The 24,393-nt window shown below is 39.4% G+C and overlaps 1 protein-coding gene across 1 annotated transcript in view; it reads right to left on the minus strand.

The window, feature by feature from the left end:
- The window catches only part of CAAP1 (caspase activity and apoptosis inhibitor 1), a 65,399-nt gene that overhangs the window by 22,819 nt on the left and 18,187 nt on the right, over positions 1–24,393 (minus strand). The window contains exon 5 of the mRNA XM_007536205.3: positions 1,241–1,314. Within this exon, the coding sequence (XP_007536267.1) occupies positions 1,241–1,314 (74 nt within the window). The remainder of the gene's footprint in view (positions 1–1,240; positions 1,315–24,393) is intronic.

A 24,393-nucleotide genomic window follows, 5' to 3' on the forward strand; every position in this document is an offset into this window, starting at 1 on the left:
TAAAACAAAACTACTCTTCTACTTGCCAGCCCTTTATGTAATATCAGATTACTATACAACATATACACATCTCGTAAAAAAAAAAAAAAAAAGAAAAAGAAAAAAGAAAGAGACTTTAAAGTGACTACTATAAACCTTGACTCTCCACTTCAATGTAAATATCTAAATTAAGATATTAAGTAGAGTTAAACAGTTTCTCAAGAAATCTTCTAAGAATCAATACAAATATAATAGCTTAGTTCCTGAAGATACAATGGAAAACAGTTTTGCAATTATACATATTTCTAGGTATAAGCTTTAAGAAAATTATTTAAATACAGACCATTATTATTTTGTTAAATTATTGTTGTAATTACTGTTTTTTTTATTGATGTCGTAATTGTTGGATAGGACAGAGAGAAATGGAGAGAGGAGGGGAAGACAGAGAGGGGGAGAGAAAGATAAGACACCTGCAGACCTGCTTCACCGCCTGTGAAGCAGCTGTCCTGCAGGTGGGGAGCCAGGGGGCTCCAACCGGGATCCTTATGCCGGTCCTTGCACTTTGTGCCACCTGTGCTTAACCCGCTGCACTACCGCATGACTCCCCCAGACCATTATTTTAATATTACTGAATGCCTTAGAAAAATTCATTTAGAGATAAAAGGATTCTTTTTCCTTTTTCAAAAAAATAAATGTGAGAGACAAAGATAGAGAGGGAAAGAGATACAGAGAGAAGAGTGGTGCTGCAGTGTCCCTCCTGCAGACTTTGCCATGTGACAACCCAGAGCTTAAATTTAGTAGTCTGGATTGGGGAAATAGTATCATCAGTAGGACAACAGCCTGAGGCACCAGAGGTCCCAAATTCAGTCCCCAACACCACTACAAACCAGAGCTAAGCAGTACTCTGATAGAAACAAACTCCCAAACTAATCATCTTCAGATAAATTCTCTGTAAAAATTAAGTGTCTGGGGAGTCGGGCGGTAGCACAGCGAGTTAAGCGCACATGGCGCCAAGTGCAAGGACCAGCGTAAGGATCACGGTTCCAGCCCCCCCCCCCCCTGCCACTCCTCACCTGCAGGGGAGTCACTTCACAAGCAGTGAAGCAGGTGTCTATCTTCCTCTCCCTCTCTCCATTTCTCTCTCTCCTGTCTAACAACAACGACATCAATAACAACAACAATCACTACAACAATAAAATAACAAGGGCAACAAAAGGAAACAAATAAATATTTTTTTTAAAATTAAGTGTCTGATTCATACCTTGTTTTACTTCCAAACCATCAGGTTGCTTGTTTTCTCTTAGGGATGAAGCAGAATCTCTGCTGGTATCCTGTCTGAGAAATGAAATCAACAAAAGCAAGTAAAAATATATTCAATCAAATAATACTTATTGCTCAGTTTCCTAGAATTAAGTTAGACAGTTGGCAAGACATACTGCATTCTTCTAAGCCCCAGAGTGCCATGCAATACACTCTGGAAACTCAGTAACATGTACACAAATGTCAGGAATAACAGCTATAAGTTACTATTAATTTTAGCAGTGCAGATTTCTCCCACTATGCAAAATTAGAAAATTTCCATTTTGTATGATTTTAGAGGTTATTGGGGCTGGGGAAGGGTCTGGAAATGCTATTACCATTATCTTACACGAGAAAAAAATTATTTTGAATGTTCCTAGAGGTGATCCAACAAATCATGCCACCCTTCTACTTTAAGATATCCGAGTAACCAGGACCCAGGCAGCAGGTTAAGCACACAAGGCACAAAGCACAGGGCACCAGACTGGCTGTAAGGATCCCGGTTTGAGCCACCAGCTCCCCACCTGTAGGAGGGTTGCTTCACTGGCAGTGAAGCAGGTCTGCAGGTGTCTACTTTTCTCTCCCCCTCTCTGTCTTCCCCTCCTCTCTCCATTTCTCTCTGTCCTATCCAACAATGACACCAATAACAATAATAACAACAAAGATCAACAACAAGGGCAACAAAAGGGAAAAAGTAGCTTCCAGGAGAAGTAGATCTGTAGTGCAGGCACTGAGCCCCATCGATAACCCTGGAGGCAAAAGAAAAAAAAAGATATCAGGGTAATCTACAAACTACTTTCAGATAGCAGGGGGAAAATCTGGAGGAAAAATTGAGGTAATCTTTTCTCCTAGACCTCCACTACTCTAAAGGGTAGCTACAACAAGAATTCATAATTCACAGAGGGTCTAATTTTTCAAGTTCAACTGATAAATTTAATGAGCATTCTGGCATCCAACCTGTAGTATTTGTCTAATTTTATATCTTATATGTATATATTTGCTTTGTTTATAGGACAGAAACAGAGGGAAATTGCGAGAGAAAGGGGTATCATAGAGGGGAGAGAGAAAAAGAGACACTGCAGCACTGCTTCACTGCTCACAAAGTTTCCCTCCTCCATGTGGGGACTGAGGACTTACACCCAGATCCCCGTTCACTGTAACATGTATGCTCAGTTGGGTGTGCCACCACCCACTGCCATAATTCTACAACTTAAAAGTGTTGATGTCTACAGTATGTGAGTAATACATTATCTGATATATAATAAAAATATGCAATCATGGACTAAAACTATGCCTTTAAAAAGTTTTGATTAACCATGTTCTGCAACAGAGTTGCAAACTAAACTAATGCCCTTTTTCAAAGGATATTTATACTATCTTAATACTGATATTTCCAATACCTTTCTGCTAGAATCAAGAAAATAATCATAAATATTCAAAATGACTTTCTTCTTTAAAGATAAGCACCTACTACCCTTTGAATATATATATATATATCTAATACACTAAACAGTTCAGAATTTTTCTTATTCACAAAGTTATTTCAATTCAATTTACTAAAAACCCCTTTATCATAGGAATAAAGACAGGTAGGATTTCTTTTATAAATATTTATAATAGTCCCTTAAAAGAAAATGAATACAATTCTATTACAAAGTGGAGAGAAAAGTTAAATGTTAGTATCACGGGAGTCAGGCAGTAGCACAGCGGGTTAAGCAAAGGTGGCGCCAAGCACAAGGACCGGCTTAAGAATCCTGGTTTTAGCCCCCGACTCCCCACCTGCAGGGGAGTTGCTTCACAGGAGGTGAGGCAGGTCTGCAGGTGTATATCTTTCTCTCCCCCTCTCTGTCTTCCCCTCCTCTCCCCACTTCTTCTGTCCTATCCAACAACAGCGACATCAACAACAATAATAACTACAATAATAAAACAAGGGCAACAAAAGGGAATAAATAAATATTTTTTAAAATGTTAATATCACAAAAAACAAAAAATTCTAAGTTAAATAAGGCTAAAGAACCATGATAACTAAATGTTATAAGTGACATTATTGCATCACATATAACAAATTTTAATACTACTTATAGAAGGAACAAAAAGTACTATAGCAGCATTAATTATACTGAAGTTGATACTGTATCATATTATAGAACACTGCTATCCTTATTTTAAAAGTATACATATCAATAGTATTGTGAGATTCGTGATATAAGTTAGCCTCAAATATCTTTTTATTTAATTTATTTTCCCTTTTGTTGTTCTTGTTGTCTTTATATTGTTGTTTAGTTGTTGTTGTTATTGATGTCATCGTTGATAGATAGGACAGAGAGAAATGGAGAGAGGAGGAGAAGACAGAGAGGGGAAGAGAGAGAAGACACCTGCAGACCTGCTTCACCACCTGTGAAGCAACTCTTGAACCTGGATCCTTACACAGGTCCTTGTGCTTTGCGTCACCTGTGCTTAACCCGCTGTGCTACCGCCCGACTCCCATGCCTCAAATATTTTAAGAAAAAATATACATAAAAAGAAAGGGTGTATCTGATCAGTGCTCCGGTGGAAAAAAAAAAGGATAAATAAATATATAAAAAAGAGAGAGGGTTATATATAGGATAAAGTGTTAATTAGTAAAGCTAAGGAAAGGGTACATGGATTTCCAAATAAAAACTCAAACAAATAATGGAAAGTAAAAAATAGAAAAGTAAAATGAATTATTTGATTTTCTCTGTGAAAGCCCTTTGGGTCCCTTTCAAGTAAGAATGGATCTCTATAAAAGCCATTGAATATCGTTAACAATTTCTTTTAGTGCCCAAACTTTCATAGTATTTTACTTTAAGTTGGGTTTGGCCAGGCTATTGAAAAAAGACTACAAATAGAATTTTAGATAATAGGTATAGTGCACCACCTTGTGGCCAAAACTTTTTTTTTTAATTCAAAGATTTAAAAAACCAAAAACTAGATGCTTTTATATCAGCACTATTTAAAGTTGAAAAGAATCCCACAAAACAGTCTGAAATTAAAAAATTTATAGTAGTAGCTAACTTCTTTCAAGATACAGCCTCTGCCCTACCCTACTAGGGAAAGATAGAAACAGGCTGAGATATGGATTCAACTGCCCATGTCCAGAGGAGAAGCAATTACAAAAGCCAGAACTCCCACCTTCTGCACCCCAAAATGAATTTTGGTCCATACTCCCAGGGGGTAAATGTAAGGGCAGTAAATCTCACAGGGCTCTGTACCCCCATTCCACCAGGACCCAAAGCATATGTCACCAGGAATCTTGTTTTTATACCATCAATGGAAGGGAAGAAAATCTGGAAGTAGTAATGAATGTAGAGGCAAACTAGAAAGGAAATGAAGACAGAACTATTGAAAAAATGGGGAATATATATATATATGTGTGTGTGTGTGTGTGTGTATATAATTTTTACACATAGATGTAGATATATAATTATAAAATCAGCCCATATCAGTAACCTTGGGAGAACTACTGCAGTTTCCAGTGGAGGCGATGGGACACAGAACTCTGGTGGTGGGGACAATATGGCATCATACATCTATTATCTTATAATTTTGTAAATCAATATGAAATCACTAATTAAAATAAATATTGGGGAAAAAATGAATCCTCTGTAAATAAGATTATCTTATACGTTATGAGTTTTCTAAGACAATATTAGAAACCCACTACAAACATGTAAGTCAAAATATATACAAAAAAGGAAATGTCTTGAAGTGTAAGAAAATGACATGTACACCTGCTTTGTCCTAATTTATATGTCAATGTCATATACTTCTATCAAGTACTTTAAAACTATGTGATGATTTTAAAATAACTAAAGAGTGGGGAGAGAGAACAGGTAGAGAACACTGGTTTGGATTAAAAACCTTGCTTTTTTATACTCCTTACATTATGGAAAAGGAACCTGTTTTGATTTTTCTAATCCCCTTTCCCCATGATGCTCCCTTATAAAAAAGCGTAGCTGGCAATCTTGGTCCTGGAACTTAAGTTTTCAAACCAACATCAGTCCAACTTTCTTTTACCTTAAATATTGGTTTGCTGTTAATCTCACCTCTCCATGAATCTGCTTGCAAAATAAGAGTAATACACTGGAGAGATCTATAGAATTTAACCAAGAAAAACCACACATATTATTTATTAAAGGTTAAAACAATATTTCTAGGTAGAAAAAAAATGAGATTCTTATCCAAATAAGCACAGGAAGGGTACTTCAACAGACATATAATGAAATAGGACACAACCAGCTAGTCTAGTCCCATTTTAGCAAGTCAGCTAATAAAAAAGTAGGCAAACTGGCATAATAAAAGGCATAACCTGGGGGTCGGGTGGTGGTGCACCTGGTTGAGCACACATTACAATGCGCAAGGACATGGGTTAGAGCACTCAGTCCCCACCTGCAGGGGGAAAGCTTCACGAGTGAAGCAGTGCTGCAGGTGTCTCTCTGTCTCTCACCCTCTCTATCCCGCCTTTCCCTCTCGATTTCTGACTGTCTCTATCCAATCAATCAATAAAGATAGTAATTTTTTTTTTTAAAAAAAAAGGGATAACCTTTTATTTCTTTTACTCTCCTGGGAATAAAATTGGAGTTGAATGAAGCTACATTTACTACCTATTGTTAAATTATTAAAAATAAGAGGCATAGTTCAGCTGACAGAAAGCAGACTTTGCATGACTGAGGCTCCCTGTTCAATCTACAGCTTCACATGTGCCAAGCTTCCTTTCCCTCTTCCCCCTCATGTATAAAATAATTATTTTAAAGAGATAGGCAAAGAAGTCAAAACAATTTTTAAAAAGAACAATAAAACTAAAGAAAGAACATCTGATTTCAAGACTATATGTACAACTCAACTGTACCCAAGATACTATGACACTGGAGAAAAGATATACACATAAATTAACAAAACAGAAAAAAAGCACAGAATGACTATCATAATTATTCTGTCCTGTTGGAGCTTACTTAGAGTGTGTCTTATCATATGCAGGGCCACTGAGCCCTGGTACCACATGGGGGAACTATTGATGGCACTGATACAGTTCCAGGGATGGTGGAGCAGTGCTGTGGTATCTCTCTTTGCTCTCCCTCTATCTCTAAATAAAAAATGAAACAGTGGTCCGGGAGGTGGCGCAGTGGCTAAGGCACTAGACTCTCAAGCATGAGGTTCTGAGTTCAATTCCCTGCAGCAAATGTATCAGAGTGATGGCTGGTTCTTTCTCTCCTCCTACCTTTCTCATGAATAAATAAATTCTTTAAAAAAAAAAAAATGAAACAGGCCAAGGTGGCCTCAAAGTCCGCAGTTCATTACTTGGTGACACATAAATTTAAAAAGTTAAGTCACCTAAGGGAAATATACAAACAGCAGCAAGGAACAGAGTAGTAGATATTCAACATCATTACTAATTAAGGAAATGCAAATTAGGGGGGTTCGGGATAGCCTCAACACCAGCTCAAGGATCCAGAGCCTGTGCCTCCCCACCAGCAGGGGGGGTCGCTTCACAAGTGGTGAAGCAGGTCTGCAGGTGTCTCTCTGTCTCTTCCTCTCTATATCCCCCTCCTTTCTCAATTTCTCTGTCCTATCCAAAAAATCGAAAAAATGGCCACAGGACCAGTGTATTTGTAATGGAGGCACTAAGCCTCAGTGATAACCCTGGAGGGCAAAAAACAAATACAAACAAAAAATTAAAGGCACAGTGTGGAAACCAGAGAGTAGATCATCCAAGAGGGCACATAACTGACCATGTACAAAACTCCAGGTTTGAGTCCTAACATCACATGGAAGTTCAATGATACCCAAGAAACTCTGTGGGTGGTTAAAAACAGTGTTGTAGAGTCTCTTCTCTCTGTCTCTCCCTCTATCTAAAATGAGAATTAAAAAAATGGGTGGGGGGAGTTGGGCGTAGTGCAGCGGGTTAAGCGCTCGTGGCGCAAAGCGCAAGGACCAGCGTAAGGATCCCGGTTGGAGCCCCCAGCTCCCGACCTGCAGGGGGTTGCTTCACCAGCTGTGAAGCAGGTCTGTAGGTGTTTGTCTTTCTCTACCCCTCTCGGTCTTCCCCTCCTCGCTCCATGTCTCTTTGTCGTATCCAACAACGACAACATCAATAACTACAACAACAATAAAACATCAAAGGCAACAAAAGGGAATAAATATTTTTTAAAAAATGGCAGAGGGCCAGACGGTGGCACACAAGGTTAAGCGCACATAGTAAGTGTATAAGGCTCAAGGATCCTAGTTCGAGCCTCTGGATCCCCACCTGCAAAGGGGTCGCTTCACAAGCAGTGAAGCAGATCTGTAGGTGTCTTTCTCTCCCTATCTTCCCCATCCCTATCAATTTTTCTCTGTCCTACCAAAACAATCGAAAAAATGACCACAGCAGCAGTGGATTCGTAGTGCAGACACTGAGCCCCAGCGATAACTCTGGAGGAAAAAAAAAAAAAGCCCCAGGATCATGTGCAAGGTCCTGGCACCAAAAAAAAAAAAAAAAAAGAAAGAAAGAAAGAAAGAAAGAAAGAAAGAAAGAAAACTAAGCCACCAATTGGTGGCATCACTCATAGCACGTTTAGAAAGACTAAACTGGGAGCTGGGCGGTAGCATAGTGGGTTAAGCTCAGGTGGCGCAAACAGCAAGGACCAGTGTAAGGATCCCAGTTCCAGCCCCCAGCTCCCCACCTACAGGGGGGGATCACTTCACAAGTGGTGAATCAGATCTGCAGGTGTCTATCTTTCTCTCCCTCTCCTCTCTCTATCTTCCCTATCACTCTCCATTTCTCTCTATCCTATCCAACAATGACGACATCAATAGCAGCAATAATAACTACAAAAATAAAACAAGGGCAAAAAAAGGGAATAAATATTGAAAAAAAAAAAAAAGAAAGACTAAACCAAAGCAACTGAGAAATAATACTGCCACACACAGTTATCACAAATGAAGGAGACACAACCCACCAACACCACTTCTAAGTACACACCTACGGAAAATAGAAAATTTGTTCTTATGAAAACATGAATGTTTCTAGTGATTTATTTGCAATCATCATACAAAGGAAGTTTCTCAAATGTTCTTTAGTTTTTATTTTATTATTATTATTTTTTTAATCAGAAAAGAGAACTGAACAATGCTCAGCTCTATCTTAAGCTAATGTTCGGGGGTTGCACCTAGGCAACTTAGGGTTTCAAGCATGCACATTTTTAAAGTTTTTATTGATTTATTTAATCACTTCACTGTTCAACTCTGGCTTTTAGTGGTGTTGGAGATAAAACCTTAGACCTTTGGTGCCTCAGGCACGAAAATCTTTTTTTTTGGGGGGATAGCACAATGGTTATGCAAACACTCTCATGCCTGAGGCTTCTAAATCCCAGGTTCAGTTCCCTGCACCACCATAAGCCAGAGCTGAGCAGTGCTCTGGTGTTTCTCTTTCTGTCTCTCTCTCTCTCTGCATTTCTCTCAAAAATAAAATAATTTTTAAAAAATCATCTGGAAAAATTTTTTGTATAACCATTAAGTTATCTCCCCAGACCAGGCATGCAAATCTTATACTCTAGAATCTTGAGCTCTCTCTCTAACCAAATTAGTTTTCCACTACTACCATAAAAAATTGCCATAAATCTGGTAGGGAGGGGGGAAAAAAACCCAGACTTTTCTGGTCTTGCTGTACTTCCTGTGGTAGTAGGAAGTTGTGATGTAAATGTGGGAGGAGAGGAGCTTTTTATAAACCATGCTAGATAAAGAACAAACAAAATTCTCATATTCATATGGCTGAATCAAAACTTCTGCAGGTCCATCCTCCTTTTCCCAATTCTATTCATTAAGTGGAAACATCTTTGTGTGGATGTGCACATGTGATTTAATAATGATTTACAAGACTGTATGATAACACAGGGTACCAAGTTAAGTAAGCCAGAACGTTACCCATTTCCCACCACCAGAGTTCCATAACCCTTTCCCTCCACTGGAAGCTTCCCTATTCTTTATCCCTCTGGGAGTATGGACTAAAGATCTTTATGGGGTGCAAAAAGTGGATGTTCTGGCTTCTGTAGTGATTGCTTCTCTTCTGGACATGAACAATGGCAGGTCGATAATACCCCAGCCTATTTCTATCTTAGTGGGGTAGGGCTCTGGAGAGGTGAGGTTCCAGGACACATTGGTGAGGTCATCTGCTCAGGGAAGTCAAGCTGGAATCATAGAAGCATCTTCAGTTTGGTGGCTGAAAGGCAGTAAGATATAAAGCAGAAAAAACTGTTTAATAAACATGAACCCAAAGGTAGGAATTGAGTAGATGAAATTGGGGCTTTCGGTGGGAAAAAGCTAGGAAGCCTATTTTAGGTGTATGTTTTGGAGGGCCCATGACTTCAGTAATAATTTTTTGCCTGAGCATGATAGCTAACATTTAGGTGGACTAAAAATATTATCTAAGAAGATGGCGTCAGAGTTTAAAACAGGACTGGAGGAAGTCGTGTCGGGAAATTGTGAGGATGTAGTTGAGCTTGGCAGGGCTTGACTTGAGGGGACATCCATCCTCTCATCTTATCAGACTTATTATCTACATAATCATTGTTTTTGCCTGAAAGATCCCCACCCATTCCATTCCTTTGATCTATCTTCTTTCTACACTCAAGACCCTCCCTGCCTGCAGGTATTATTAATCCTACCAGTTAAAACCCTCGAAACAGTTGCTAAAGAAGTTTCTACCTTTCCAGTCCCTTTGTCTTTCTCCGCCCCTTTCCTAGCTATTTCCGTTTCCGACTTGCCACTTCCAGGTCTGCCCTTTAAAAGCCTTGGCTCTCTGATCAATGAAGAATTGAGCTGTCTTGCCACCATGAGTCTGTCTGTTCCTGAGTCATCTTCCTTGTGTCGCTGAGTGAGTAGCAGCCCAGGCTGGCTCCAGTTGAGTTCTCTCCAACCCAGAGAGTACGCACCCGGGAAGAGGCACCCCCATGCTAGCCCGACAGAGTCAGGTGGTAGCGCAGTGGGTTAAGCACAGGTGGCGCAAAGTACAAGGACTGGCATAAGGATCCCGGTTCAAGCCCCCAGCTCCCCAACTGCAGGGGGGGGGGGTCACAAGCAGTGAAGAAGGTCTGCAAGTGTCTATCTTTCTCTCCCTCTCTGTCTTCCTCTCCTTTCTCTATTTCTCTCTGTCCTATCCAACAACAATAATAATAACTACAACAACAAAACAACAAGGGCAACAAAAGGGAATAAATATTTTTAAAAGTCTTAAAAAAAAAAAAAAACAGGACTAGAATGCTGGATTAGGGCACAGAATAGCCCCCAAACTTGAAGAAAGTATATAAATACAATTAACTGTTTACTCAATCGATTTGACCAAGGGCCCATCTATATTCATATTTAGCACAAGAGCCTGTGTAACCTGAGTCCCTGTCAGTCTGAGCTTGCAGTCCATGGTCACAGCTGGGAACATTCTAGGCAGCACTCATTTCAGGATCAGTCTTCCTTAAGTGGCAGAGTAGGATAACCCAGCCTCCCTTTGGAGAGTGGGGCAGTCCCTACCACTGCTATCTGACAGTGAGGACAAGGTCCTGGAGAGGCCCACAAGAGGGCTTGTGATGATGTTCCTGATGGAAGTGGCCAGTAATGGTAGAGAGAGATCTAAGTCTAGGCCCATCAGTGAGTTGAATACTATTGCCCCTTTGAAAATTATACATGCATATTCAAGAAATATATGCTATAAAAATCAAGCTCTTAATACTCTAAGTGAATTTCTGCTCAACGTAAAATTAAAAATTCTGAAAAGATGTTAAACAGCTCAATAGGAAAAGTAATACTTATCTCTCACTTTTTTTTTTTTTTTTTTTTTTGGTACCAGAGCACTGCTCAGTTGTGGTTTATGGTGGTGCAGGGGGACTGAACCTGGGCCTTGGAAGCCTCAGGCGTGAAGGTCTCTTTGCATATCTCTCACTGTCTATTAAACAGCACCAGAATTCTACCACAGAACACTGATAGGGTTCAGCAGCATTAGATGGATCACAGACACAATTCTAGCTATTCCCAATAAAATAAATGATCAAATCAGAGGAACAGTCTAGTATTTTTTAAAAACAACTATCTTAGAGATGGCACAGCTTGCCTTATTGTGCAGGAAGACTTGGGCTAAATCCTGGGCATCACATGAAGCACCATGGATAGAACCTAGAAAACTCTAGAAATGGTAAAGCAGTGCTTTTGGTTATCTCTCTCTCTCCATATATATATATATATATATATATATACACCCCTGACCCTCCTCTCAAATCACAGAGCAAAATTTGGGCCAGGGTAGCCCATGTGGTGGTGCAGTGAACAGTGCTGGACACTCAAGTATGAGGTTTAGAGTTTGAGCCCCAGCATCATGTGTGCCACAGTGATGCACTGGTGTTTGTTTTCTCCCTCTAATAAACATATAAATAATAATAACTGGGCCAAGGAAGTAATTTAGAAGTATGACACTTAGGTTGTTTATCAGCACCTCATAAAAAATAAAAAGACAAAGCGCAAGGACGGGTGTAAGGATCCGGGTTCCAGCCCCCGGCTCCCCACCTGCATGGGAGTCGCTTCACAAGCGGTGAAGCAGGTCTGCAGGTGTCTGTCTTTCTCTCCCCCCTCTGTCTTCCCCTCCTCTCTCCATTTCTCTCTGTTCTATCCAATAACAACCACATCAATAACAACAACAATAATAACTACAACAACAATAAAAAAAAGACAACAAGGGCAACAAAAGGGAAAATAAATTAAAAAATAAATAAATAAAAAGAATAAACTTTTTTTTTTTGCCTCCAGGGCTATCACAGGGGCTTGGTGCCTGCACTATGAATCCACTGCTCCTGAAGGCTATTTTTTCCCTTTTGTTGCCCTTGTTGTTTACTATTGTTGTTGTATAGGATACAGAGAAATCAAAAGAGGAGCAGAAGACAGAGAGGAGGAAAGAAAGAAAGATACCTGCAGAACTGCTTCACGACTTGTGAAGTGACCCCCCCCACACAGGTGAGAAGCCAGGGGCTTGAACACAGATCCTTAAGCTGGTCCTTACGCTTTGCGCCATATGCACTTAACCCGATGTGCTACTGTCCCGCCCCCAGAATAAACATATTAATGTAAAGCAGACATTCCTCTTTCCTTACATTTATGTACTGTGTTCTTCTTTCTTTCTTTAAAATGTCTAACCTAACTATAAAAAACAGAAAGCAAAAGCTACTCTAGAGTTAAAGGGTGGGATAAACTATTAAGACTACTAAAGAAAGATAACTATTAAGTGGGGGAGATAGGATAATAGTTATACAAAGAGACTCTCAGGCCTGAGACTCCAAGGCCCAGGTTTAATCTTCAGCACCACACTAAGTCAGAACCAAGTAGTATTCTGATTAAATAAATAAAGTAATAAATAAAGCAATATATATTACAATGTACTTCTTAAAATCCAGGATATTGCAATAACCGGTACATTCTAAATAGTAACTAGTACTAGATGATACCAACTTGCTCTTTAAAAAAATGTTTTTATTTATTTTCTTTATTTTTGGGTAGAGAGATAAGTTGAATGGGGAGGTGAAAAGGAAGAGGGAGTGAGAGAGTGGGAGGGAAGGAAGGAGGAAGGAAGAGAGGCATAGAGGGCGGATGGAAAGACAGAGAGAGAAAGGGGAGTCGGGCGGTAGTGCAGCGGGTTAAGCGCAAGTGACGCAAAGCACAAGGACCAGTGAGCCCCGGGCTCCCCACCTGCAGGGGAATCACTTCACAGGCGGTGAAACAAGTCTGCAGGTGTCTATCTTTCTCTCCCCATCTTCTCCTCCTCTCTCCATTTCTCTGTCCTATCCAATAACGACAACATCAATAACAACAACAATAAAACAAGGGCAACAAAAGTGAATAAATATTTAAAAAGAAAGAAAGAAAGAAAGAAAAAAAGAGACCTGCAACACTGCTTCACCATTTAAGAAGCCCCCCCCCCTTCACCCACTCCCCACCAGGCGCTTGAACTGTAATGTGTGTAGTCAACTAGGTACACCCACTTGGCCGCAATACCAGCTTCATCTTTTCAGCCACTACCTATTCATTTTTAAAATGCTCACATTTCAGATTTATAAAACAGGTAAATAAATGAATTATTTTAAAATAATTCCTATGGGGTCAAGAAGACAGTTGAACAGTGTACTTGCTTTGTCATACACTGACCCAGATTAAAATTCAGCCTCTACCACACTGGTGCTACGGTATTTTTCCTTCTCTCCCTGTTTATTTGACTTTTGTTTTTGCTTTTTTTCCATCAAGATTACTGCTGGGGCTCAGTGTCTATATAATCTCACTGTACCTACTGCTCCTTTTTTTTTTCCCCCTAAATAAAAGGGGAAAGACAGAAATGAGGAGAGTAATATAAAGGAGTGAGAGCACAGCACCACTCCACTATTAATGAAGCATCTCCCCCCTGCCCCTGCCCATGATCTCCTACGTGGTGGCCCAGAAGTTGAACCCAGGTCCTTGTAAATAGAAACACACATGCTCTACTGAGTGAGCCACTTGCTGGCCCCTATCTCTCTTTATCTGAAAATGTCAGCCATAAGTACTGAAGTCCCAGCAAGAGCTAAATAAAGCAACAGAAATTCCCAACAGGTGGTCCAGGAGGTGGCGCAATGGGTAAAGTGTTGGATTCTCAACCATGAGGTCCTGAATTGGATCCCCGGCAGCACATGTACTAGAGTGATGTCTGGTTCTTTCTCTCCTCCTATCTTTTTCATGAATAAATAAATTCTTTTAAAAAGAAAGAAAGAAAGAGAGAGAGAGAGAAAAAGAAAGAGAAAGAAATTCCCAACAGTAGTCCAGGAAGTGGCATAGTGGCTAGAGTGCTGGACTCAGAAACATGAGGTCCTTCCTGAGTTTGATTCTCTGGCATCACATGTGCCAGAAATATTTTCTGGTTTTCTCTCCTCTATCATCAGTCATTCATATATAATATATATATTAATTCCCATCAGAAGTATTCACTTTTCAAAAAAAATTTATTAGGTAGTTAAATATTCAAATAATAAAAATGGCTCAATTTGTATATTTGTATTAAATCTCCAAGAATTATTTAGAGCATCTTTTATTTTTTTGCTGCCAGTGTTTCCCTAGGGCTTTGTGTTTGCATGATCCCACAGCTTCTAGACGACTTTCTTTCTTTTTGATAGTGTGTGAGACAGAAAGGTAAACAAAGGAGAGACACCACAGCTCCACTCCACGACCTGTGAAATTTCTCCTTTGCATAGTGCTCCCATGTGGTGGCCAGAAGCTCAAATTCAGGTACTACCATCACTATAGTGAACTAACCCACATTCCTATTCGAGCATGGTAGTGTGTGTACTCTAGCAGATTCACTATCCCTCCCCATTACTGCCAACCCCAGGATTATCTTACTTTAAAAAAAAAGTTAATCGGAGACCACAGTACAGATCACTGGGCAAAGCACATGCTTTCCCATCCATACAATCCAGGTTCAAATCCTAGCACAACCTGGAAGTGGCCATGGAACCAGGATAAAGCTCAGTTGCTATGTGTCCTCTCCCTTTCTTGTCTCTCCATCTGAATGAAAAAGCAGCCTGGCAGTGGTGATCTTTTCTTGCTCCGCAAAATAACAGCAATAAAGGGCCAGGGGGATAGCATAATGGTGACGCAAAAGACTTTCATAGTTGATGCTCAATCTCTAGGCACCACCCAAAAGCAGAGTTGAGCAGGGCTCTGGTTAAACAAACAAACAAAAGTTCATCATCCAAAATTGGAATTTCCAAGTAACTAGTTCATGAGCACATGCCTTTAGCATATGTGAAGCCCTGGGTCAATTCTTGGCACTACACTGTAGCATCAAGGACAGTATCAATGATAGAAGAGTACTTCACTACTGTCTCTTCCTCTCTATTCTCTAGAATATTCTTGGGCACTTGGACTAGGAGGAGGTTCAGTGGTATCATACATGCATGAAGTCCTGAATATATTATCCCAGCACCAAATAGCAAAAGAGTAAAAGGGGAAAGAAAGAGAGAGAGGGAAAGAGAGAAAGGGAGAGAGAGAGAGAGAAGGAAAGGGAGATAGGGAAAGGAAGGGAGACAGGGAAGAAAGAAGGAAAGAAGGGAGGGAGGGAGGTAACACTGACTAGGACACTGAGAGTTCAAGAACACTTATAAAATCTATAGTGCAATATAATTTAAGGACCTCTATTTTAAATTTTCCTTTATTGTCTCAACACTGCTTATTATCTGAAGGGAAATACAGTTTTATTTCCCTGACATCTCCCTCAATATCACTCACTTAGAGAACATTAATTTAAAATCCATAAAGATATCTATTACAGTAATTCTAAAATATTAAGATTTCCCTTAAGTGCTTGAATTTTTATTCTTTACATATAAAATCTCAATCATAATTATTTTACTACACTATTCAAAGTTGAAATTTCATTATAAACACATTCTTTGAAGCATAATCATCTCACGTTGTAGGCGAAGCTAATACCTGATCTCATTTTTAGTGCCATATTGGCTATCATAAAGCTCCTTTTTTAGCACATTTCCAAATAGAGATAGCACTCTATTTCCAGGCTTTCATATTACCTTATTCAATAAAAATGGTTGTTCTTGTTAGGAAATGTTGTAATCTGTTAACATCTGCAGACCTGTCATACTATCCATACTTCCAAAACACTGAAAAATCACAGATGCTGAGGTTTTTAGATTACTGGCAACACAATATAAATGTGCTTACTTGCTCACCACAGCAAACTGCCATCACTATAATGAATTTCTGCACACACCTATTAAAAGCACTCTAAGCCATTAATTTCAGTTTTCAAGTAGTATAGTATCAAATATTATCTTTTAACTACTATTGTTTTTTGTAATAAGCAAGAACACTTATAAGGTCAAAGAGAATAAGTCAATCTTTCAAAAGCAATAAAAAATTTAAAGAATTTGGGAAGAGAAGCATAGATCTGAAAGCTGACTTGAGCATCTAAAGCAAGTATAAGTAAAGAGGCAATGTGAAACCGTAAAAATAATTTTAGAATTTTGTCTTTGTACCTTGCTAGCAATAATAGTTATGCAAAATGACTTCCGTGCGTAAGTATCTGAGTTCTCAAGTTCAATCCCTAATATCACTATAAGCCAGAGCTAAGAAATGTGTTCTTTTTTTTTTTTTTAAAAAAAGATATTTAAAACATTTCATGCCTTGTAAAGAAACATTAACAAAGGCAAATTCAACATCACAAACATACATATTCACATTGAAATTTATCACTTTATAGCTTCTTCCACAATTCTATTAATGCTATGTCCATTCTGACAAAAATTAACAATATAAATTCCTCGTTGAAAGTACGTCAAAGCTTTTTTTTTCATTTTTTATTTATTTATTTTCCCTTTTGTTGCCCTTGTTGTCTTTTTATTGTTGTTGTAGTTATTATTCTTGTTGTTGTTGATGTCGTCATTGTTAGATAGGACAGAGAGAAAGAGAGACACCTGAAGACCTGCTCCATCACCTGTGAAGTGACTCCCCTGTAGGTGGGGAGCCTGGGGCTCGAACCAGGATCCTTACATGGGTCCTCGCGCTTTGCACCACATGCGCTTAACCTGCCGCGCTACCACCCAACTCCCGTCCTTTTTTTTTTTTTCCTAATAAATAATATAGACTGCCTTATCTGGGCCTATTTGAGGCTATTTCTGTTCATGAAAATTTGGAAAAGAGGGCAAATATTACAGCTGATAAGATGCTGACAAACTGGCCACCTGGGAGATGGCACCATGGCTAGAGCATCGAGTTCTCAAGTGTGAGGTCCTGAGGTGGATCCCAGGCAACAATTTGCCACAGTGATGCTCTCATTTGCTCTCACTCTCTCTCATGCTAATAAATAAAATAAGTCTTTAAAATTAATTTATAAAATAAAGTGAGTGGCCAGGGAGGTGGTGACATGGATGAAGCATTAAACTCTCAGGCATGAGGTCCTGAGCTTGATCCTTGTCATTGTATGTGCCAAAGTAAAGCTCTGGTTCTCTCTCCCCCTCCTCTCTCTTCTCTTTCTCCTCTCTCATGTTAATAAATAATTTTTAAAGATAACATCAAAATATTTTTTAAAATTCTGACAAATTATAATTGGTTCCACAATTAACTATGGCCTTTAAGTATTTTTCCTTTAGTCTGGTTTATTTTATAGATTATTTTGAATATTAAACATTCAGGGAAATGAAGTGCTATATAATGCACAGCATACAAAACGAGAGAAGAGGGTAGGGGTAGATAGCACAAATGCAAAGAGACATTCATGCCTGAAGTTCCAAAGTGCCAGGTTCAATCCCACACACCAACATAAACCAGAGCTGAGCAGTGCTCTAGTAAAAAAGAGAGAGAAACTACCCTTAGCTCCATCTAATTTATTTGCCCTCCACATAAAGCTTCTTGATCTCATTTGTTTTTTTTTTTAGACATTCACATTATGGTGCAGTATCAGTTTTTAAATGCCCAAAACCACCAAAGTCCTGTACCTGGTTGAACGTATGATGACTTACACACACCATGTACGGGTGTGAAATCTTATGATTTTGTAAAACAATATTACATCACTAATAAAAATTTCAACAAGTAAGTCAGCGACAGAAACCATGTGAAAGAATTTTTTTTTTTGAAAGAATTTTTAAGCATTAGATCAAATAAAGCTTAAGGCAATTAATCTGAACTTTGGCTTACATCAAGGTTATAGTCAAGTACCTTAGTTTTCTTTTGTCATAATAATAAATTATCATAAATTTAAAATGGCATGGCTTTATTCCTTTATAGTTATGGAGATAAGTTCAAATTGAGTAAGAGGGCACTAGAATCAAGGTATAGGTAAAGTGTATTTCTTCTGGAGGGTGCAAAGGAAAATCCATTTCTTTGTCTTTCCAGCTTCTAAGAGGCTACTCATTCCTTTCTGTCTTCAAAACACATCATTCCAACCTATTTCCATCATCTATCTCTTCTCTTAAAGATTTATTCATGAGAGGGAAGAAGGGCCAAAACATCACTGGCGTATACAATGCTGGGTATTAAACTAAAGACTTCATGCTTGAGAGGACTCGCTAGCCATGTGCTACTTCTGTCAGCCAACTCAACCATCTAATCTCCCACTTACAAGGATCTTTGTGGTTGCATTGGTCCTAACCAGATATTCCAAGGTGATTTCCCATCTCAGGAAATTCAATTTAGTCATATCACAGAAGTCTATTCTGTCACTGAAATTAACACATTCAAGAGTTCTGGAGATTAGGGCATGAACATTTCTGGGGAGAGGGGGAGAGGGCCACTATTCTAACTGTTCTAGGACTCTTCAGATTTTCTACACAGGTGTTGTATGTTGTAGTTGTATGTGCTGTGTGTTATGTGTTGGGTTTTTTTTTTTTCTCCAAAAAAGTTTATGTACCAAAATCTTAACCCTCAAAGGGGTTTCTGAGAGGCAATGATATAAAAAAGCAAGAACCCTTGAAAATGATGTTAGTAAGAGTCAGGTGGTAGTGCAGCGGATTAAGTGCATGTGGTGCGAAGTGCAAGGACTGGCATAAGGATCCCAGTTCGAGCCCCCTGCTCCCCACCTGCAGGGGAGTCGCTTCACAGGCAATGAAGCAGACCTGCAGGTGTTTTTCTCTCCCCCCTCTGTCTTCCCCTCCTCTCTCCATTTCTCTCTGTCCTATCTAACAACGACAACATAACAACAATAACTACAACAACAACAACAAATAAACAAGGGCAGCAAAAGGGAAAATAAATAAATAGAAAAAAGATTTTTTAAAAAAGGAAAGAAAATGATATTAGTGTCCTTATAAAAATAAATCCTAAAAATAGGAATAGATGGAAAATTCCTGAAGATAGTGGAGTCTATATATAGCAAACCTACAGCCAACATCATACTCAATGGTGAAAAACTGGAAGCATTTCCCCTCAGATCAGGTACTAGACAGGGCTGCCCACTATCACCATTACTATTCAACATAGTGTTGGAAGTTCTTGCCATAGCAATCAGGCAGGAGCAAGGAATTAAAGGAATACAGATTGGAAGAGAAGAAGTCAAACTCTCCTTATTTGCAGATGACATGATAGTATACATGGAAAAACCTAAGGAATCTAGCAAGAAGCTTTTGGAAATCATCAGGCAATACAGTAATGTGTCAGGCTATAAAATTAACATTCAAAAGTCAGTGGCATTCCTCTATGCAAACACTAAGTTAGAAGAAATTGAAATCCAGAAATCAGTTCCTTTTTCTATATAGCAACAAAAACAATAAAATATCTAGGAATAAACCTAACCAAAGAAGTGAAAGACTTGTATACTGAAAATTATGAGTCACTACTCAAAGAAATTGAAAAAGACACAAAGAAGTGGGAAGATATTCCATGCTCATGGGTTGGAAGAATTAACATCATCAAAATGAATATATTACCCAGAGCCATCTACAAATTTAATGCTATCCCCATCAAGATCCCAAGCACATTTTTTAGGAGAATAGAAAAAATGCTACAAATGTTTATCTGGAACCAGAAAAGACCTAGAATTGCCAAAACAATCTTGAGAAAAAAGAACAGAACCAGAGGCATCACACTGCCAGATCTCAAACTATATTATAGGGCCATTGTCATCAAAACTGCTTGGTACTGGAACATGAACAGACACACTGACCAGTGGAATAGAATTGAGAGCCCAGAAATGAGGCCCCACACCTATGGACATCTAATCTTTGACAAAGGGGCCCAGACTATTACATGGGGAAAGCAGAGTCTCTTCAACAAATGGTGTTGGAAACAATGGGTTGAAACATGCAGAAGAATGAAGCTGAATCACTGTATTTCACCAAATACAAAAGTAAATTCCAAGTGGATCAAGGACTTGGATGTTAGACCAGAAACTATCAGATACTTAGAGGAAAATATTGGCAGAACTCTTCTCTGCATAAATTTTAAAGACATTTTCAATGAAACGAATCCAATTACAAGGAAGACTAAGGCAAGTATAAACCTATGGGACTACATCAAATTAAAAAGCTTCTTCACAGCAAAAGAAACCACTACCCAAATCAAGAGACCCCTCACAGAATGGGAGAAGAACTTTACATGCCATACATCAGATAAGAGTTTAATAACCAACATATATAAAGAGCTTACCAGACTCAACAACAAGACAACAAATAACCCCATCCAAAAATGGGGGGAGGAATTGGACAGAATATTCACCACAGAAGAGATCCAAAAGGCCGAGAAACACATGAAAAAATGCTCCAAGTCTCTGATTGTCAGAGAAATGCAAATCAAGACAACAATGAGATATCACTTCACTCCTGTGAGAATGTCACACATCAGAAAAGGTAACAGCAGCAAATGCTGGAGAGGGTGTGGGGTCAAAGGAACCCTCCTGCACTGCTGGTGGGAATGTCAATTGGTCCAACCTCTGTAGAGAACAGTCTGGAGAACTCTCAGAAGGCTAGAAATGGACCTACCCTATGACCCTGCAATTCCCCTCCTGGGGATATATCCTAAGGAACCCAACACATCCAGCCAAAAAGATCTGTGTACACATATGTTCTTGGCAGCACAATTTATAATAGCCAAAACCTGGAAGCAACCCAGGTGTCCAACAACAGATGAGTGGCTGAGCAAGTTGTGGTCTATATACACAATGGAATACTACTCAGCTGTTAAAAATGGTAACTTCACCGTTTTCAGCCGATCTTGGATGGACCTTGAAAAAATCATGTTGAGTGAAATAAGTCAGAAACAGAAGGATGAATATGGGGTGATCTCACTCTCAGGCCGAAGTTGAAAAACAAGATTAGAAAAGAAAACACAAGTCGAACCTGAAATGGAATTGGAGTATTACACCAAAGTAAAAGACTCTGGGGTGGGTGGGTGGGTGGGGAGAATACAGGTCCATGAAAAATGATGAATGAAATAGTGGGGGTTGTATTGCTAAATGGGAATCTGGGGAATGTTATGCATGTAAAAAAAAAAAAAAGAAGTAGAAACACAAAGCAGAAATTGACTGAGTTTGGAGTATGGCACCAAAGTAAGAAAGCAGAAGTATACTAGAGTTTGCAGTGAGTACCTCCCTAATACTTCCTCTCCACTTTTCCAAGCTTTGGGTCCATGATTGCTCAACAATTTGTTTGGCTTTGTATGTTAACTCTCTTTTCAGTCACCAGGTTCCAGGTGTCATCAGGATGCCGGCCAGACTTCCCTGGATCGAAGACACCACCAATGTGTCCTGGAGCTCAGCTTCCCCAGAGACCCATCCTACTAGGGAAAGAGAGAGGCAGACTGGGAGTATGGACCGACCAGTCAACACCCATGTTCAGCGAGGAAGCAATTACAGAAGCCAGACCTTCTACCTTCTGCAACCCTCAATGACCCTGGGTCCATGCTCCCAGAGGGATAGAGAATGGGAAAGCTATCGGGGGAGGGGGTGGGATATGGAGATTGGGCGGTGGGAATTGTGTGGAGTTGTACCCCTCCTACCCTATGGTTTTGTTAATTAATCCTTTCTTAAATAAAAAATAAATAAATAAATAAATAAATCCTACTGGGCTAGAGAGAGAATTCACTAGGTCCCGTGTCTGCACTGCCTTGTACATGACCCAGGTTTGAGACCCAGCAGCTTACGAAAGACCCTACAGCAATGAAAGAACACTTTAGCTTCAATGCTATGGTGTTCCTCTCCTCCACCTCTTATTATAAAAATGGTTTGGTAGGGGAAAATATCTACCTTAAAGCAATAGTGCACAATAGTTTGCAGTGAGTCAATAAATGCAGCAAGTAGAAAAGACCTAAAACAGAAACCGTAAAATACCTCATCAAATAGTTTCTACTTAGACCTAGATACCCTCCTTACCGAACTCCTATTTCACTTCCCTCAGTCACTTCAAAGCTTACAAAAGCTGAATGGGGAGGGAGGGGGGGAGTACAGGTCCTGGAAAAGGATGACAGGGGGTTGTACTGTTATGTGGAAAACTGAGAAATGTAATACAAGTAAAACTACTATATTTACTGTCAAATGTAAAACATTAATTCCCCAATAAAGGAAAAAAATGCTGAATAAGGGCAAGAGATTGGTATACTTTGATGAAGGCTTTTTAGTCATTACCAAGCCACCCCATCACCTGGGGCCCTACAGGGAGTTCTGGGATTCCCACACAGACATGATGGGCCTAGACCTCTAACAGATCCCTCTCTCCACTGTCACTCGTTATCTCCATAAGGAACAACTTAATGGACCCTTTTGTAAACCCCTACAGGACCTTGCCCTCAATGTGGATCAACAACAGTAGGGAATATTCCATTCTCTGAAGGGAGGTTGGACAACATACTCTACCACCCAAGCAAGATGGGTCCTGAAATTAGTGCAGCCTAGAATATTCCTAGCCACGGCCACAGAATTCAAGTTTAGACCTACAGGGATGTAGAGGTTGCACAGGCTCCTGTGCTGAATATGGGCCCCAGATCAAATTGATAGGGTTTACAGTTAATAATATTTATGCACTTTTCCCATATTTGGGAGCTACTCTTCCCTGATCCATCTTTCTGGTCCTTTTACCAACCATGGCACCATCTCCCCTTCAGTCCACCTGCATGTTAGCTGTCAGACTCAGGCAAAAACTAATAAAGTCGGGGGGGGGGAGCTTGGAATAGACCTAAAATAGACCTAATAGCATTTTCCAAAATGGAGACCCCAAATTTCATCTGCAATATTCTTGCCTTTAGGTTTATGATTAGTCAACAATTCGTTCTGCTTTTTATCTTAACTCTTTTTCAGCCACCAGGTTCCAGATGCTACCATGATGCCAACCTGACTTCCCTGGACAGACAACCTCACCAATGTGTCATGGAGCACCATCTCCCCAGAGCCTCGCCCCACTAGGGAAAGAGAGACAGGCTGGGAGTATGGATTGACCTGTCAAAGCCCATGTTCTGTAGGAAAGCAATTACAAAAGCCAGACCTTCCACCTTCTGCAACCCATAATGATCCTGGGCCCATACTCCCAAAGGGATAAAGAATAAGACAGCTTTCAAAGGAGCAGATGAGATATGGAGTTCTGGTAATGGGAACTGTGTGGAATTGTAACCCTCCTATCCTATGGTTTAGTCAGTGTTTCCATTTTATTAATAAAATTTTTTAAAAAGTGGTTAGGAGTGGTCAAGTCATACATGTTTAAGGTTTTGGTTCCACAGATGAAGAACAGAGGCCCCACAAATCTCAGAGCGCCTCCCACAGTGTGAAGATATAAAAGTTTGCATCCTGGAATAGAGTCCTCATCTAACTATGGTGGCACTCTGAAATCAAACTTTCAACCTCTAAAACTAAGATATAAAGTTCTATATCTTATCAACTACATGGCATGTGCTTTGTTATTAGCAATTTCACTTCACTGAACTAAGACAATATCTTTTAAATTTTAGGAGTTTTGTTTTTCCCTTTTTATGCCCTCCATTTTCTTTCTTTATTTTTCTTGGTCTGTCAGGGCCTTGCACCTACATGATTCTACTACTCCTATTTGTACGAAGAATTCAGGAATTCACAATTAATGATATCATTATCTGGATGTGTTAGGGTTGTGTTTTTTTTTTTTTTAAGTTTTACTTATTTATTTATTTACTAGAAAGATGGGAGGAGAGAAAAAACCAGACATAGCTCTGGTAAATGTGCTGCTGGGTTTTATCCCAGACCATGATGCTTTAGGTTTTTTTTAAGCTTATTTTATTGTTCTTTCCCAACTTCTAGAATTAGTCACTGAGTTCACCTACTTTAATTATGTACATATCAATATTTACTGTTAAATTTTTTCTTGATGATTATTTTTATTTTCTCAATACTAATGTATTTTAACTTGAGAGAAATACAGAGGAAAATATATAAAGAGGGGTGTAGGAGAGAAAAAGAGAGAGAGATACACCAGAGCATTGCTCAGCTCTGGTTTATCAAACTGCATGGGATTGAACCTAGGAATACAGAGCCACAGGCATGAAAGTCTTCTGCATAATTATTATGCTATCTCTGCCACCCATTACTTTAGTATTATCACACATGAAAAAGTGGATGCTTGGGCAGAAGGTACATAGCATAATAGTTATGCAAAG

This window comes from Erinaceus europaeus, chromosome 10, assembly GCF_950295315.1.
Source record: "Erinaceus europaeus chromosome 10, mEriEur2.1, whole genome shotgun sequence".
NCBI classification, from domain to species: Eukaryota; Metazoa; Chordata; class Mammalia; order Eulipotyphla; family Erinaceidae; genus Erinaceus; species Erinaceus europaeus.